Source organism: Salminus brasiliensis, chromosome 4 (genome assembly GCF_030463535.1).
Source record: "Salminus brasiliensis chromosome 4, fSalBra1.hap2, whole genome shotgun sequence".
Classification (NCBI taxonomy): domain Eukaryota; kingdom Metazoa; phylum Chordata; class Actinopteri; order Characiformes; family Bryconidae; genus Salminus; species Salminus brasiliensis.
In genome coordinates this window covers 25,131,598-25,149,300 of record NC_132881.1, presented here as the reverse complement: position 1 = coordinate 25,149,300, position 17,703 = coordinate 25,131,598, and the positions used below count along the sequence as shown (strand labels likewise).

Genomic DNA, 17,703 nt, shown 5'->3' with positions numbered 1-17,703 from the left:
TAGTTTGAGCTGTTCTGTATATGTAAGGAATATATAATTTATTAGATTCTCTGATAAAATAAATGTATAACATTTTTATATGGTCTTTTATCTTTGATTAAAAACGGTTTCTTAAGTAAAAACAGAACACCATGAATATCTTATATATACATTAATTACAGACATGAAAGTATCTATAAATATACAAATAAATAGTATTTTATACTGTCCCATTTTGTCAGGTTTACACAAACCCCTACCTAAAGAGTGTGCAGTATGTATATAAGGGTTATGAATTAGAGAAAGCGACATGACTTGACCAAGGTGACACTGACATGGATCATGGATCTCGATGAATTATATAATTTGTGATACAATGAGGACGAGCTAATGCATCAGGCCCTGCCACACTAAAATATCCCAGAAAACAATGAATTTACTGTCAATCCATAAAAGTATTGCATACTAACAGTTTTGGTGCCCGCGTGCTAACAGTCTGACTGTCAGGCCCTGTCACAGCCCTGTGATGTTAAAATATCATTATATAAGATCTGACAGAGTTGTGACAGAGCCTTACAAAAGCACTGTTCTTTTTTCATTGCCTTTATAGGATACAATGTATATGTCATTCATGCGTTGAAGCTTTTTATGCTCATAGACAGACATTTTAAATGTGGCCTATGTGGCACTGCTTTAGAGGTTGCACTTTATATGGTAATGATATTTCTGTACATATGGAAATAACTCATTTATAATAGCTTTGAGATAAGTTAGTCTAATATTACATTATCATTAACATCATAAGAAGAAATGAGAATAGGAATGCTTAATTAAAGAACACAGAACAACTGTACCTGCAGATGAAGGTGGTGGTATATATCCACAATTGTGCAATTACCTGGTGTTTGGTGATAATTCTGTGTATACCATCCACTACAGGTGACAGATGTGTTGCTTATATTTCTTACAAGAATTACAACACAACATTAGAAACAGTCAGGACATGGGGTCAGTACGAAAATGCTATTTGTGCCAAAGAAATAGGAGACCATTTTAACATATACAGATTTGTCCATGACAGGACCTCGTAGTTACTGAGTGTGTGGAGTTAATATGTTCCGGATGAAAAGGTACTAAAAGGTACTAAAAGGTTTTTCCCCAAGACTTTTTACAAGTCCTCACTTGTGCATGTGTGTGTGATATGATCATGACCATATCTCAGCCTATCCTATCCAAAAAAGACATTTGGGTGACCCCCTACTGAATGACAGCGTCTGAGCCATTGCTGCCAGACTGTGCAACAGCTTCTACCCCCAAGCTGTCAGACTTCTCAACACACAAGGACTGAGCTGAGACCCCCTGTCACCTCATACTCACTCACATACACATCTCTATTGATGCTCCCACCATGTGCCTATCAGCACAGCTATCAGGAGACTTGTTGCTAAATACTGTATACATAATGACTGTTCTCCTCTACCTCAATAACTAGTAGTGTTACTACAAATGTCTATTAATAGAAGAATAGGCCCACCAGTTTGTACAGAGGTCTCTGTAATTACTGAGTAATACACCTTAGTGTGTAATAAGCCTGAGAGTTGTGAGAGTTGAGTGTGTTTACCACACCAAAGAATTGAACTTTCGATACATTGTGCAACTCCAGTCTGCACATGCTCAGTTTCCTCTCTCTCGCTCTCTGTCTCTCTCTCCCTTGCGCTCTCTCTCTCTCTCCTGGCAGTGTGCAGTCACTCCGCTGGTGTCAGGAGACTACGGACACAGAGACATAGCCGTGATGTCGTCCAGGATTTCCTTCTCCCAGTACCGACTGGAGGCGGAGATTGAGCGCTGCCGTGCCGAGTGCCAGTGGGATAAGATCCCGCCTCTGCTGGAGCAGCTGGCAGCAGCTCGGCTGCATGAACACGGTGAGTTTATGGACTTTCTGCACTGCTGCTGCTGCTGCTGCTGCTCTGCCTTTCACTCTTCATTCTCCTGGATGGTGTGAAGGTGTGGACTTTGTACTTTTGCTGACCAACTCCTGTCATGGGCGACTGTTTCAGCTTGTCACTCTGATTACACACACACACACACACACACACACATGTTTGAGTTGTCAGCACAGGGAAACATGTCCTAGGTGGCCATTTGGAGAAGTTTAGATTTACTCATGATTGCCCTAATCTGGCCGCCTCAAACTGCCGCAGACTGCCTCATCTATCTGCCTCTCACTTTAACCTGGACACATGACACAGCACCTGAATCTGTCTCACATGCTCACACACTCACTCACACACAGAAACCACTGCCCATATCAGAGTAAACAAGGGTCAGTTGACTAGCCTCAGCAGTGCAGTGCATATTGTTAATCCAGACAACACAAAGTTTCTGTTAGTGCAAAAGCCCTAATGCGCAGGACTTTGCCTCACAATACGTGCACTTCAAGCCATATATTCTGTAAAGCACCAACCAAGCTTCTATTGTAGAGAAGTATGAGTCATAATCCCTAACACAACTTCCATTTATAGCAGTAACCGCAGCGGTGGGGCCCCCCCATGATTCCTGTCTGGATCAATGTTATCCACTACACTGTCCAACTGCTCTTGTTCTTGACTCCACTGCCAGAAGCCTCACTTTCCTCACTAGAAAGGAAATGCACGTCATCTAGTGCACTAGAGAATTGCATTTGTCTTCCGAAGTCTTAACCCTCTTGCAAGTACAGCCCCACTCATAGGATTTGCAGTGGTTGGTCCCCTGTTTAATTTGGTCCCACCTGTGGGAAGTTCCCCTTAAACAGCCTGTGGTCTTCTATTAAACTTCTATTACTAAAGAATAGCTCCACCAGTTTGTACAGAAGTCCCTGTAGTTACTGAGTAATACACGTTAGTGTGTAATAAGCCTTTCTGTGTTAAGGGGTTAATTTTACTGGTTCATTGAATCCATCCACTGAATAGTCTTCCTACAACATACAGTCTATCCTTAAAACGCTGTCAAAACACTGTGGCAATTGCAATCTGTGTCATTTTTCTCTGGCAAAATATACTCCCTTGATGTCTTTCCCTTGTTTGCTGGCCTTGCTTCTGGTATCTTAACCATCTTATCGCAAAACCTTGGCCTAACATTTTTTGACATCAAATGCAACAGTTTATGAAACTCTAAACAGACACGGCTGCCCCTCCGAGACATTAGCCCTTATTCGCCAGCTTCTTCATTGAACTCGTCAATGTAAAATGTAAATACGGCTCTTTTTTAGGTGGAGCTTTGTTCTATGGTTACATGTGCGTGCCAAATATGTCTTTTAAATGTTGTTTTATAATACGTCATATCAGTCAGTTCCATGCAACATGAAGTATTATCATTTTTTAAAAAAAACATACCAACAGGTTCATTTAAATTAATTTAATAAGTTAATTCAAATGGAAAAAAGGATACAATCATAGATATTACTTGATCTATGATCTGATTTTGTCTGCATATATAGGCTTTTGATTTCCTTGCACTGTTCAGCAGAATGTACAGTCACATTTTAGAACTGCGCCTGGGCATGCGCTTAGAAGGAGTCATGAGCAGACCGTTACAGAGAGACAGAACGCACTTGAAAACAGGGTTAATACTAGGGATGCACTGACAAGGGAATTATAATATAATGCTAGTATCAGATATTTCTCATGCATATATCTGCCAATGCAGAGACTTAAAAATGTATAAAATGTACAGATTTGGACTACAATCCAGCTGGATTAGCATTACAGAGAAATGTAAAAATCTTTTCTATGGGTATACAAATGCAATAAAAGAAATATTTTAGCGTAGTAGCTTGGCTGTGATATGTTAGCATGCTTGCAGCACACAAAACATGAAATCTGAAGTTTTTAACTGCACCTGAGCTTAGAGGTGTGCAAAACAACCATATTTTATTGTATCGTAATAAAAGTTGTTATTGTGATACACGATATGCTCAGAAAAAGCCTGCCATCCATGCTTAAAAACCACTGACCTGCATTTATTTATTACAACATGTGTAATTAATAGTGTTTAATTATATTTCTAAAATTCACAATACAAATTACTGTACTAAGTAAGGGGTAGTAGTCTGGATAGCAGTTTTTATAATATGCCGCTACCAGTGCATTTTCTCTGCCTGTCAAAATATTGCAACCCTAGTCCAGCTAATACTTTTGGACACATGGACCCCTACCAGTGTGACTCAAAAGGTTCAGCACATAAGACTTCTCCATGTAATGAGTCTTGCCAGGGATAGTGCCAGGGATAGTGTTGGATCAGCCTATTCCCACTGCTTTGCTGGTATTCTGTAGCACTACAGTAACGCTGTTGGATAGCTGTGTTCTGTCTCCTTGTTTGTCTTTATAACTGTCAAATAACAGTGTCTGTAAAACCCTTGGAAAAAAAGTGTGAGATGGTAGATATTGACTTAACACACAGCACATAGGGGTGTCTGCTCCAGACAGGAATGAGTTCACTGGAAGGGTGCAAAAGCTCCAACCAAACAGGAAACACTTTGTCCGCAATGTGTATACAAAAGACCTGAGAAAGGAAAAAGAACGTTTCAACGTGTCGTCTGGCCTGACTTCTTATTCAAGCCAAAGCAAACGCCACTGAAGTCATTAAGTGCCATTAGAACATTAGGCTTCTATCTCAGCCACATATTATCTCATGAAAAAAAAGCATAGCAGCCTGATGACCAGTGCTTTTTCATATCAGGGGCGATAAGATCCCGAGGAAACACATGCAGGTAGTCAAACGACTCTTTGATCCGTCTGCAAGGAAAACATGCCTCATGCCTGTAGCTCTGACATCTGTCCAGTGTTCACAGCACGCAGGTCTGTAAACTGCAGAAGTGTGACACATTGTCTTCAGTACCATGAAGAAATACTACAGAAAAAGCTCTCTCATAGAAACAAGTAGATTTTGTGTGCATTACTGTACACTAATGTACAGCTTTATAGTGGTAGGATGCAAGCGTAGTGTCTGTTTATTGGAGCTTTTCCAGTAATCGCGTCAAAGTTCATACCAAGGGTCAGGGCACAAGCAGGTGGGGTTAGTGCAGGATAATTCATACTCAGAAACCAAACAAAGAAACAGGAATGGTAGGAACACTGAGAACAAGGAAACCAGGAACACTGGAAAACTAGGAACCCAACTTGGAATTGCAACAGATACACTACGCAAATAGAAACAAGGGCACAAGAGGACTGTATATCGTCAAACAAAAACCTTGTGTCTCCAAAATATCAACTTTACAAGAGAAGGAAAAAATTATTTGATTCCAGGTCATTTTGGAGCATTTCTATTGGCCCATTCACTTTAAATTGGACACATTATAAGCCAGATGCACATTATGTCAAAAAGTAAAAACTTGGCAGAAATGGAAATAAAGGTTTTTGCATGACAGTAACAACAATGAGACAAAAATGGTGGGCAGTAAGATCATATGTCAGGAATTTTTGGTAATTACCAATTACCAATTATCATAATGTGCTTCTTTAAGTATCTAATTGATATTGTCAGTGCATATAGAATTCTGTATACACTGCATATGAACTTTATAGGAAGTAGTTGATTCAATATGGGCCAATGAACATCAACTGTTCTAACTAGGACTGCACGATATTGGGAAAGAATTGACATTGCAATATTGTTTTTCTGCGAGATACACTACATTGCCAAAAGTAATCGCTCGCCTGCCTTCACATGCATATGAACGTGAGATCCCATTTTTAATCTTTAGGGTTTAATATGATGTTGGGCCACTCTTTGCAGCTATAACAGCTTCTCTTCTCTTCCTGGAAGGCTTTCCACAAGGTTTAGAGTGTGTTTATGGGAATTTCTGATCATTCTTCCAGATGCGCATTTGTGAGGTCAGACACTGATGTTGGACGAGAAGGCCTGGCTTGCAGTCTCTGCTCTAATTCATCTCAAAGGTGTTCTATCAGGTTGAGGTCAGGACTCTGTGCAGGCCAGTCAAGTTCTTTTCCACCAAACTGGCTCATCCATGTAACAGGAAGGGGCCATCACCAAACTGTTCCCCCAAAGTTGGGAGGTTGAAATTGACCAAAATCTCTTGGTGTGCTGAAGCATTAAGAGTTCCTTTCACTTGAACTAAGGAGCCGAACCCAACTCCTGAAAAACAACCCCACACCATAATCCCCCCTCCACCAAACTTTACACTGGGCACAATGCAGTCAGACAAGTAACCGTTCTTCCGGCAACCACAAAACCCAGACTCGTCCATCGGATTGCCAGTCGGAGAAGCGTGATTTGCTTCCACTGCATCCGACACTTTGCATTGTGCTTGTTGATAGGCTTGGATGCAGCTGCTCGGCCATGGAAAGTCTTTCCATGAAGCTCTCTACGCTCTCTGTTCTTGAGCTAATCTGAAGGCCACATGAAGTTTGGAGGTCTGTAGTGATTCACTCTGCAGAAAGTTGGCAACCTCTGCGCACAATCTGCCTCAGCATCTGCTTTACGTGACCTACCACTTTGTGGCTGAGTTGCTGTCGTTCCACTGACAGTTGACTGTGGAATATTTAGTAGCCAGGAAATTTCATGACTGGTCATGTTGCACAGGTGGCATCCTATCATGGTACCACGCTGGAATTCACTGAGCTCCTGAGAGCGACCCATTCTTTCACAAATGTTTGTAGAAGCCGTCTGCATGCCTGCACAGGTGTTATACACCTGTGGTCATGGAACTGATTGGATAACCCGAATTCAGTGATTTGGATGGGTGAGTGAATATTTTTGGCATTATAGTGTATACTGCCAAAATGCACTTTTCACCCTATTTTACCATATGTCACTAGCAATCAATGATCCAGTATGTCATGTCAACTGTTCAAATGAACAAATCTCTAAACTGCTGAGAAAATGTTCTTGAGTATCGTGAGGTTATCATTTTTGCCATATACCCCATCCTTTAATATTATTTAATGGTCATGTGTGTAATGTGACAGTGTGATTAAGACTGCATCTCTGTCTCTCTCTCTTCCACGCTTGCTTGTAGATGACTATGGGACACTGCTGTTGGCGGAGGCTCTGTTAGAGGAGTGTCTGCTGGAGAACGTGGCTTTACTGAAGACCTGCACGCCGCTGTCTGAAAGCACTCAGCCCAAACTAGCCAAAGCCAAAGCCCACCTCAACAGTCTCCTGAGTAAAGGACGCTTGGAGGTGTGTGGCAGTGTCTCAGGTCATGTACACTGTATCTGAGGGAGTGTGGGACATGGAAACTTTTCGGCTTTTGTGTGTGTGATTTCATTTTCATTCAGCGTTAAGTATTTTCCCCACCTGTGGGTCACAGCTCAGATGTGAGACATGACACGTTCTGAATGTATCAGGAGGGAAGAAAGAAAGAAACATTAAACTCGCTACACTCTTATAAAATAAAGGTTCGTAAATGGTTGCTGGCCTGGATACACAGTTCCAAATAAGCCTTTCATTGGTGCAGAACCTTTACATTTAATTCTGTAATTTCATTTTCAGAAACGTCTTTAAAACTTTCAGAGGGTTCTTTTTAGGAGTGGAGTGTGCTGATCTGCACATGTGTGGAAACACTCATATCTAACAGTAGGTCTAAACTGCCAGGCCAACTGCCCAACCCTTCCACACCTTGGCTCTGCACCTTTTGTTTGTTTAAATGTATAATTATTTGCCTAATGTTCAGCAGTGCACAATGTACAGCAGTGCCTCTCCCACAGGTAAGTGTTTGAATTTCGAACCCTGTACACCACAAACAGGCGTTATCGGTTTTTCACAAGAAGAACAAGGTGGAAATATAGTGTGACAAAGCATACACCTATAGCTGTGTGCTCTTTCGTTGTTTTTACTGTGTATGGGACTTGCATTTCTAATTTAAACGCAATGGGCTGTGTATTGTGTAAACCTGGTGATATATTGCGATACTGTACAAAAGATGATATATTGCAATATTCAAAAAAACTATTTTTAGGGGGGTCAGTATCTACACCAAACTGCTATCTAGCAGTCAGGGTTTAAACACAGCACTAAATGAACCACAGTCTGACATCAACGTTCATTAAAAATCAATGCTGTTTTTTTGAGAGTTAATAGAGAGATAATATTGCAATACTTTGATATAACAATATTTTCTTACACCCCTATGATGAACATATGAGAGGTTTAGATAGATAGATAATAAGGCCTGAGCTTATTATTAATTTATTTGTGACAAGCCTCCACATCAGTTTTAACAATGAATGGAAGTTGCTGTTACATACGATACTGTGTGCTGATATTGTTTAATGGCCAGATATTTATAGTAGCATGCAAATGTTATATCTTCAATATTTTAAGCAAGATTACGTTTTATTTTCCTTACTTTTTTGTACAGGTTTAAAATAATATTAGTTACAACCCCTTTGACAAGTATCTCAAGTATCTCAACTAACACTTTCAGTTCTTGTTCGGAAAATTTTCACCCATTCTTTCCTGCAAAAGGCTTCTAGTTCTGTGAAATTCTCGGGCCATCCTACATGCACTGCTCTTTTGAAGTCTCATGCCCACAGATTTCTGATGAAACTTAGGTCAGTGGACTGTGAGGACTATGGCAAAACCTTCAACTGCCATTTCTTCATAACATTATGAAATAACGAAACAGCTACTTTTTACTGCTTTGCTATCTTCTTATAGCCTTCTCCTGCTTTCTCCTAGCTCCTCTTGTTCCCTTATTTTTCATTCTAAAATTTGATAAAATAAATATAATGCACATTTTGCTAAAAAAAAAAAAGTTAAAAAGAGGGTTTCATCTTTATACCTTTTGGAAGATCGGTTAATCTTTTACTCACATAACTATTCACAGTGTTCAAATATTTTACTTAAAACAGGCGCTAAGTTTTGGTCATTATATGCCTAAGCTCAAGTCATGTGTAACAATACTGGCATGGTAAAGAAAAAAAGACATGCTGAGAACCTCCATTGTATTTTTCAGTAAGACTTTACTATGCTTCATGTGATGCTGGCATAGCACAGCTACTGCAGAGTTTTAGAAATCTGGCCCATCATCAGATAATGGTTCTTATTAAACTATCATTACACAAAAAGACAAAAAAACTAATAGAAATCTCCTGATGTATATGAAACAGGATTTCATTAATTACTATTTCAGAATGTCACTCTTTAATTTACCTGTAACCATACATGGGGAAAGTCGTTACAGAGATGGTAGAGATAATCTGATAGTGTCATGTTGTGGCTGCCTCAGTGCTGACTACATTCCATGTGCCAACATTCAAATTTATTCAGTGGAACTGCATGAAAGAAATGTACTTCCAGCTTCTGAACTCATTAATCTTTGTTACTGTGCTCAGTGATATAACCCAAGGGGATACCATTGGGACCAACTTTATAGCAGGGCTCAGCCTATGTGACAGTGAATCAGGCTCAGAGTTGTTTAGAGTTGATTGTTGGCCACCTCTTAGGTCATACCAGTGCCATTAGTTCAAGTCACATGAGAGCTTCCTAAATTTAAAAGCCACTACTTTTGTGGCTGAATTTAGTCCATTAGGCCCCTGCTGGAGTGCCATTCTCTAACCTTTTAAAAATGACACTGTTAAAATATCCTTGAGGACCTTTTGGTGGTTCTTAATTTTGAAATCATCTTCTACTGTTAGGCTAAAATGCTGTTATTTGTGCCATTTACTCAGCTATTTCTATTTTCACGTTTATTTTTATCACATCTTTAATGACCAATTGGGGAAACTTGGAAAAAATTAATAACCAATACTGCAACTCAAGTAGTATTACTGCATAAGGAACAAAGATGTGCTAACTTCTATTGCTGTTTTAAAGGAAGTATAAATCTGCACCTCATGCACATGATTCTCTTTGTCACAAACTAAATTTTTTAAATGAGCACGGAAATAATTATAAACATACTTCTCTCTTCAGATGCCCTTTATTTTTACTCTGACAAAACAAATCTGTAAAAACCCTTTACTAACCCAAATCTATAATAACTATAATAACTATAAGGGCAGCATCATGCTTTTGCTACTCTTATACAGTGATAAAGAGCTCCAGTTCAACATACTCATACATTTTATATGTAATTGTGTCACGATTATAATAAATCTGTCCAGTATAAAGACCAATCACACCTAATTCATTTCAGTAGTACTGCTTTAGTACATTCTTAAAAATAAAGGTGCTTCAAATGCTGCTTCAAACCAGTTTTGCATCCACAAAGAACCATGTTTGTACTGTGAATGTGAAGAACCTTAGTAAAGATTTCTTACCAATTTAAAGATTCTTCATTAACACCCATTAACATCTCTATCACAAACATGGTTCCTAATGGAGCCAAAAGGGGTTATTCTATGGCATCAGAGAATTAACCAACCTGTGCTAAACTCTGGCCTTCTGGGCCTCTTTGCCTGTGTCTCCACAGCCACGCTACCTGAACGAGGCTCTCCTCTTGTTGGCCAAAGTGCACTACGTTCAGGGTCGCTATCGGGACGCCCAGGGCATGTGTGCCCGAGCTGGCATCGAGGACTTCATGCGCGATGAGCAGCCTGTGTACCATCTGCGCCTGCTGGCAGAGGCCTTCGTCATCAAAGGTACAAACCACTTAGAAATGACTCATGAGTTTGTGTATGGGATTCCCGTGCTGCTAGAGCTGTCAGATGGAATCCAAATGCAGTAATACATACATACACACACAATAGCACAGTGCAATTACTTCTCATGGATGAATACATGTTTGGTTTAATTATTTGCACTTGTGGTGCCCGCTACATCACTGCACCCATCCTCAGAATGTGTTAAAATAAAACCCTAATCCATGTTGCCACAAACAGTACTTGTGATTAAAGAACATGAAGCACAGTTTAGATGAGATAACACTTGGCAATGTGGCCACTGTATTCCATCTTGGACTAATTAGGTCTGCAAGATGGCAGAGTTCCCAATCAGCAACCTCTCGACTATCGACTCTTCCAAACAGAGTCTATGGTCAAGTTGCACAGCGACTGGCTAAACTCGAGTGACCGGAGGGTTATGTAGGAGTTGTTGGATGTCTGAAACAACATTTCCATATAAGTCCCTAAAACTCCTCAGCATGGGCTGTTTAAATGCAGTGCAGCAAGTTTCCCCAGAGGCTCTTGAGTAACTCCATTCTAGAGATTAGCGCCTGCCTCAGGTACTGTATGCTCACACAGGATTCAAATGGGCAATGAACCATTTACCACCACAGAACAGGAGAGGCATCTGAGAGGAAAATGTCTTGTGGTGGTTGACTTCCACTTGTGTGTGTGTGTGTTTTTGCCTTGCACAGACATTACATCTCAAAAATATCTGAGAACAGGAAGGAATGGCTGAAAACGGAGAGATTGGCGTCACTGGCTGTAGAAAAAGAGCTATTTATAGTTGGCCCAGAATCTTAGATTTAAAGAAAGATTGGCTTATCATGAGTCACATGTCAGTGTGTGTCTGTAGCGAGATGAGTTCTCTGTCCTGCTCCTATAGGCGTACACACACACATTTACACAGTGTGGCCTGCATTTAAATTTGGGAATCAAATTACCTCAAAAATTGAACTTCTTTGTTCTGCATACTGGTGATCTTCTAATGTACAATGCTGTGAAAGGTTTCCTCTATTATTACATACTGGACAAAGTGAATGCTCTGTGCTTTAAGCGAAGTTAAATATTAGACAAGACACAAGACACATCTCCTTTGGCAGCAGCCAACATTGCAACCAACATTTCCCATAATTTGATATGAGCCTTTGACACTATTGTGGAGGAATTTGAACTCACTTATTATTGTCGACCTGCTTTAACCCTCTGGAGTCTATATAACGTGCCAGAGCATCAATTCCAGGTTTTCTTGATGCTTCTAATTAATATATTTGCAATAAAACGGCACAGAAATACGGTTCAAACATTTACTGAATCTGTAAAGCCCGCCCTTCCTATTGCATCTTGCCAAATTATATGTGACTGACATTCACAGTTACAAGGCTATGAAGTCGAGTCGATAGTAGTCTCTGTCTCTCCCCGTGTCTAACTGGTAGATTTGTGTTTCCGTCATCTGCCTCTCAGCTGTAATTAGTGAATTTGTGTATCTGTTTGTGGTTTAATGTGAAACTGACTAGTGGACACTCAGAAACATGAGTCTTCTGCCTCTCAATGTTTATATACTATTTCATTCATACACTCCACTACATTTGAGGACTCTGGTAAAGCATTAAAACACTGTCCATGTGAGTAAAGCTATGTTTAACAGAAAATATAAAGAATTTCTAAAATCTGGGTCAGACAGTCTTCACACATTGTTTGGCTATCACAGTGTTCACACAGGGTCTCATTATAGAGAGAGCTAAGATTGTTTTGAACATTTTTAATAAAATGTAGGTGCAAGTGCTTTTAAAAGCAAATTTAAGGAGACCACAGAAATCAAGAAAATGTCCTAAGACATTAGAGGGTTTATGCAAATATGATTGGCAAATTATTTTGCAAGAATTGCTAAGGCCCTATCTCAACATCACTATTGGGTTCCGTTCAGACCTTTTACTGAGCCATTCAGATGTGGATCATTGTCCTGCTGCATAGCCCCAGATCAGGTTTTAGCTTCAGCTCCTGGACGGATTAACTAAAGAATTCTCTGATACAAAACTACATTTATGGATTGTTCAGAATTAGTTGCCGAGGTCCTGAGGCAGCAAAACATCTCTACACCATCCCACTACCACCCAGATGTTAGAATGCTGATATGATGTTTCAACTAAGAAATGCTTCAACTTAGAGTTCCAACCTCAGGCAGTTAATACACAAGTGATCACAGAAGGCTGTAGGGATTAGCCAAGTGCTTTATTTGCAAATGTGAACTGAGCATTGATTAGATTGACCTTTTGATTAGTAGTGTTTTCTGCCGTTCTGTTCTCCCATGGAAGGGCCAGTCCTTTTTTTTCACAGCGGAGTTATGGACTTATGACATTAGGTATGGCCCTAAAGAGTGGATGAGTTACTGATGAACCATTTAGGATATTTTGATATGTTGATTATATTGTGATTGTGGTCTAACGTGCTTCTTAAAAGCTCACTGAGGGCCGTAAACTGGTAAACAGGTTCAACAGAGCTGAAGGCATTTAATCATGTTGAATCTGCTTGAAAAACTAAGGAGGGCAGTTACTTTTCTACATGAATGATGTGCATGTTGGATGATTTAGCTACATGAATAAATTAAATAGGCCTACTAATTAAAAAAAAATGCTTAATAAGGCTCTTTTTGTCGAATATTACATGTTGTTTAAAAATCTAAAAGAGTTCACTGTGACAAACATCAAATAATTAAAAACACCTGGAAGGGACAAATACTTTTTCACAGCACTGTACAACTAATTAATTTAGAACTTGTCTTTGGGGACACACTGAACCAACCGTTGACTGAAATTTGCCTTACAAAATCAGTCAGGTCTGAGTGTACTAGAGCTTACCGATCAGAACAACAGCAGCACACACCTCTGCAGATTGATGACCTTACTGAATAATGACTACAAGCTCTGTTAGTGTCTGGAAAACATTCGTCATCCCCACGTGACAAGAAAAAAAAGCATCCTCCAAGCCATTACAGGACTAATCTCATCACATACTGTCTCTGGCAATCTAGAGGGTGGAAACAGGCCTTCATTGAAGCTTCTGGCACGCCAGGCCATGACTAGTTAGGCATCTGCTAGCAGTGGGGTAGCACATTACTTAGATCTTTCTGTGGAAATGCAGTTAAGCTTTTATGCTGGGGGTTTAATATTTGAGTAGAGAAGTGAGCTAAAAAGACAAACAGCACACAGATCAGCCATACTATTAAAACCACTGACAGGTGAGGTGAATAACACTGATTAGCTGGTTACAGTGGCATCTGTCAACATGTGGGATATACATATTAGGCAGCAAATGTACAGTCAGTTCTTGAAGTTGATGTGTTGGAAGTAATAATCTGAGCCATGTTGACAAGGGACAAACTGTGATGGCTACACGACTTGGCCAGAACATCTCCAAAACATCAGGCGGGTCTTGTGGGCTGTTCCTGTTATGCTGACGTGGTCCAAGGAAGGACAACCGCTCATTGTGATCCATGGAGGCCCCACCTCCCAACTTTCAGGACTCCTCTTCTAACATCTTGGTTCAAGGTACCAAAGGACACCTTCAGAGGTCTTGTTGAGTCCATGACTTAATGGTTCAGAGCTATTTTGGTGGCAGTAGGGATCTACACAAGATTTGGCAGGTGGTTGTAATGTTATGACTGATTATTATGTATAAATGAAGTGGAATGGTAGGTGGGTTGCCAACACAACTTGTCCTGTTGAGCTGTTGACCTTGTTAGGCCTTGTTATTTGTTAGGCTGAACAGCCAAAAAAGTGAAGTCCCTCTTAACATCAACAGTGGCGAATCAGCATGTTCAATTTTCACAGCACTGAGGTGAGGTGGAGATTATTTAACATTCGAAAGTTCACTGATAATGGGGTGGGATGCTTTGCTTCTTCAAAACCTGGGCGATTTGCCATAAATGTTACTCCCAACATTATTTATGTTGGAGCAACTTCCATGTCCGACCTCCTGTTGCCTGTGATGAAGCCCAGTTTTTGAGGAATTCTGAAGATCTACGAGCGCTCTGTTAAATTGTGCCAGTGGACAACACAGTGAAGAAATGTCTATGTGGAGCCATTTTGGCCATAGTCGTGGTGTGTGTTTGGCTGTGTTTGTGCCACTGGCGCCCTTGTGCAGTGCACAAGTGTAATTATGACTGACACAGGATCATTTATATGAGAATCGGTCAACACTTATGGCCGATCACGCTGAAAACTCAATGCTCAATGCATCGCTACTGTAAATCTGGTGGTGCATTTTATGAATCTGGCCCATTGTATGTTGTTAACAATGACAGACATATTTTAAAGATCCTCTCAACAAAAAATAGAACAAGTTACAACTCAAAATTGTTATGAAGCTTGAGAGGGGTTAGAAAAAGTTTCTAGTGAGCCAAATTAGACATCCTTGTAGGCCCCAAATTGGAAAGCCATGCTGCTGTATGTTGTACAGTGAACCTGAGACCTTTTACCAGTAACGCTGCTCCTGTTTTAAGTGGGTGGATATTTTGTTTCCCGTCAAATCCTGCAAGGCTGCATAACGGGTTGGGGTTACGGGGCCTTACGTGGGGATGGTCTTTCTGGGGTTTTCCATTGGCCAATTTAATAGCTTTTGGTACGCAGAACTGAACAGGAGAGGAAGTGCTGCTGAATTATCTGTTTGTCTTTGGTCTCCTCTGTATCGACAGTTGTTCCCTTATTTGATTACAGCTGGCGTCTGCTCCCCTCCTCCCTTCCTGCTGCCTAGGAGGTCTACCACAGATTTATTTGTGTATTAATGACTTCAGCAACTTCCCATGCCAGAGATCTGCTGGAGGTCTGGTCTCCCTGTCTCACTGGGACAGAGGGATGTGGGAACGTCCTACCAATTGTTTTCTAGTTGGTGGGAGGACATGTCTTGTCAGGATTTCATATCTTCACAAATGTATTTACACTCTCTCTTTGTATCTCTCTACTACTCTCGCCTCTGAATAACGATATTACCATCACCAGATGCATGCAAGTTTCAGCAGGCTCTGGTTGTGCCTAAGTGTGCGTGTATTCCTGTGAACTTGTGTGCAGGTCTGTCTCTGGACCATCAGACCATGTCTGCTGCCTCCCGCGTCCGCCTCTCTGAAAGGGAAGAGGAGTGTTTGTCCTGTTATCTCCAGGCCTGTGATACAGCACTGCTCTACCTGCAAGAGCTGGACAAGGTCTGTGTGTAGGTGTGGTTTGAACACACATTAAGTTAGTGGAATAAGTCTTCAGTTTCTTTTTTTTATGTTATTTATTTATTTATTTATTTATTAGAATTAGGGTTGGGCAGTATACACTTTTTTCATATGGTCATACCGTCTCAAAATAGCACAGTAGCGCGGTATACAGCATCACCGTAGGAGGAGAGGAGGAAGTGAAAGCTGCTCAAGTAGCGCAGATGGTGCCACATTTACGTGGCTTCCGTCCAATTTCACCCTGCGTTAATTTAACAACAGTCTGACAATTACAAATGTTGAATCGGGAAAGAGAAGCTGGTTAGTATTAGCTTAGTTAGCAGGATAACAGTCACCACAGAACAAATTCAAGTAGAATGAAACCTCATTTCAACAGTGACTTGGATCGAGCATCTGCTGTTCGAAGGCCAGAAAAATTAATTGAACGTCTCCCACTTGCTAAGCTGTCCTTTGCTCAGCTAGCTACATATCTACAGCCCAGTATCAGACAGCCCAGTGCAGCTGTGAAGTCAAGTGAGTGGTGTCGGAAGTAACAGAAAGATAACACAGCAGATCATTTTTTCCCCACCTGTTTTCAGAGTGTGACATCACCGATCAAAGCTCCCACAGCGCCCCCACCCTATGGCTCTTTTAAATGCACATGGGGGAATGAGTTCATTAGGTCAATTTGGCATATGACATTGCCATAATATTAAAATACCGTCCTCATTTTGAGATACCGTCAACTTTTTCAAATACCACAGGAAATGGTATCACCATTATAATGCCCAACCCTATTTAGAATAGTGATTTCCAACCCCAATCTTGAGCACTCGAACTGCGTTTCCTCCACGTCAACACCATTGATTTAGCACATGAGAAGTTTGTTAAAGATCGGTTAAAGATCTGAATCAGGTGCACTAAAAAAAAAGAACTTGTGTAACCACTGCCGTCTGTGCTATGGATGTGACTGATACTGATATTGAACCTGTGTTTTCTGCTTTGATAGACTGTTAGCACGCCAAGTGCCAAGACAGCCAAAAGCAGCGTATCAGCTCCTCCAGTAGAGATGGATCCAGGCTTTTTCCTGCAGGCTGCTCTCCAGAGTGCATATCTGTGCCTGCTGCACAAAGGGTGAGTGTGTGTATGAGTACGGTTGTGTGTATGTGCATGCTTGTGAAACATTTACTTCATATAAGCTGTACAACACCAGGGTACATAGATTGTCTTTGGGTAAGATTTGGCCCTTAGGACAAAGGAAGTATACAGAAGGTTATGACCACACAAGGATCAAACATATCTAGATATACTTTACAGGAATTATTTCGAGCTGCGAGTCTCGAGGCACATTGGATGTAGAATCCGGAGAATTCTACCTTTCCTCTCTAGAGAGGCCACCCAGGTGCTTGTTCAGTCTCTCGTCACTTCCAGACTTGACTACTGCAACTCTCTTCTGGCTGGTCTCCCTCTGCGCACCATCAGCCCCCTTCAACTCATCCAGAATGCAGCAGCACGGGTCGTCTTCATGTCACTCCACTGCTGCGTTCTCTTCACTGGCTTCCTGTAGCTGCTGCCCGCTTCAGAGTCAAAACTCTGACGCTGGCCTACAAAGCCAAGAACGGACCAGCCCCTCCGTATCTGATGGCAATGGTCAAAAGCCGATCCGCACCCAGACCCCTTCGAGCTTCAAGTACGGCTCGGCTCGACCCGCCATCCCTCAAAACCCACGGAAGACAAGCGTCCAGGCTTTTTTCTGTCCTGGCACCAAAGTGGTGGAACGAGCTTCCCCTGGGTGTCCGAGCGGCAGAGTTGAAGACCCACCTCTTCAGAGAATACTTGGACGAAAAGCAGAGTACTATGGCCACCTTATTGTCTTGTGCTTAAAAATGTCTAAAGCTTAGAGGTATCTTTGAACTATTAGTC

The 17,703-nt window shown here is 41.1% G+C and overlaps 1 protein-coding gene across 1 annotated transcript in view; it reads left to right on the top strand.

Annotated features, from left to right (window-relative positions):
- The first annotated feature begins 1,723 nt into the window (after positions 1 to 1,723).
- Positions 1,724 to 17,703, top strand: part of ttc7a (tetratricopeptide repeat domain 7A) — a 64,758-nt gene continuing 48,778 nt past the window's right edge. The window contains exons 1-5 of the mRNA XM_072676857.1: positions 1,724 to 1,901; positions 6,998 to 7,161; positions 10,397 to 10,565; positions 15,653 to 15,783; positions 16,790 to 16,914. Of these exons, the coding sequence (XP_072532958.1) occupies positions 1,772 to 1,901; positions 6,998 to 7,161; positions 10,397 to 10,565; positions 15,653 to 15,783; positions 16,790 to 16,914 (719 nt within the window). The 5' untranslated portion in view covers positions 1,724 to 1,771. The remainder of the gene's footprint in view (positions 1,902 to 6,997; positions 7,162 to 10,396; positions 10,566 to 15,652; positions 15,784 to 16,789; positions 16,915 to 17,703) is intronic.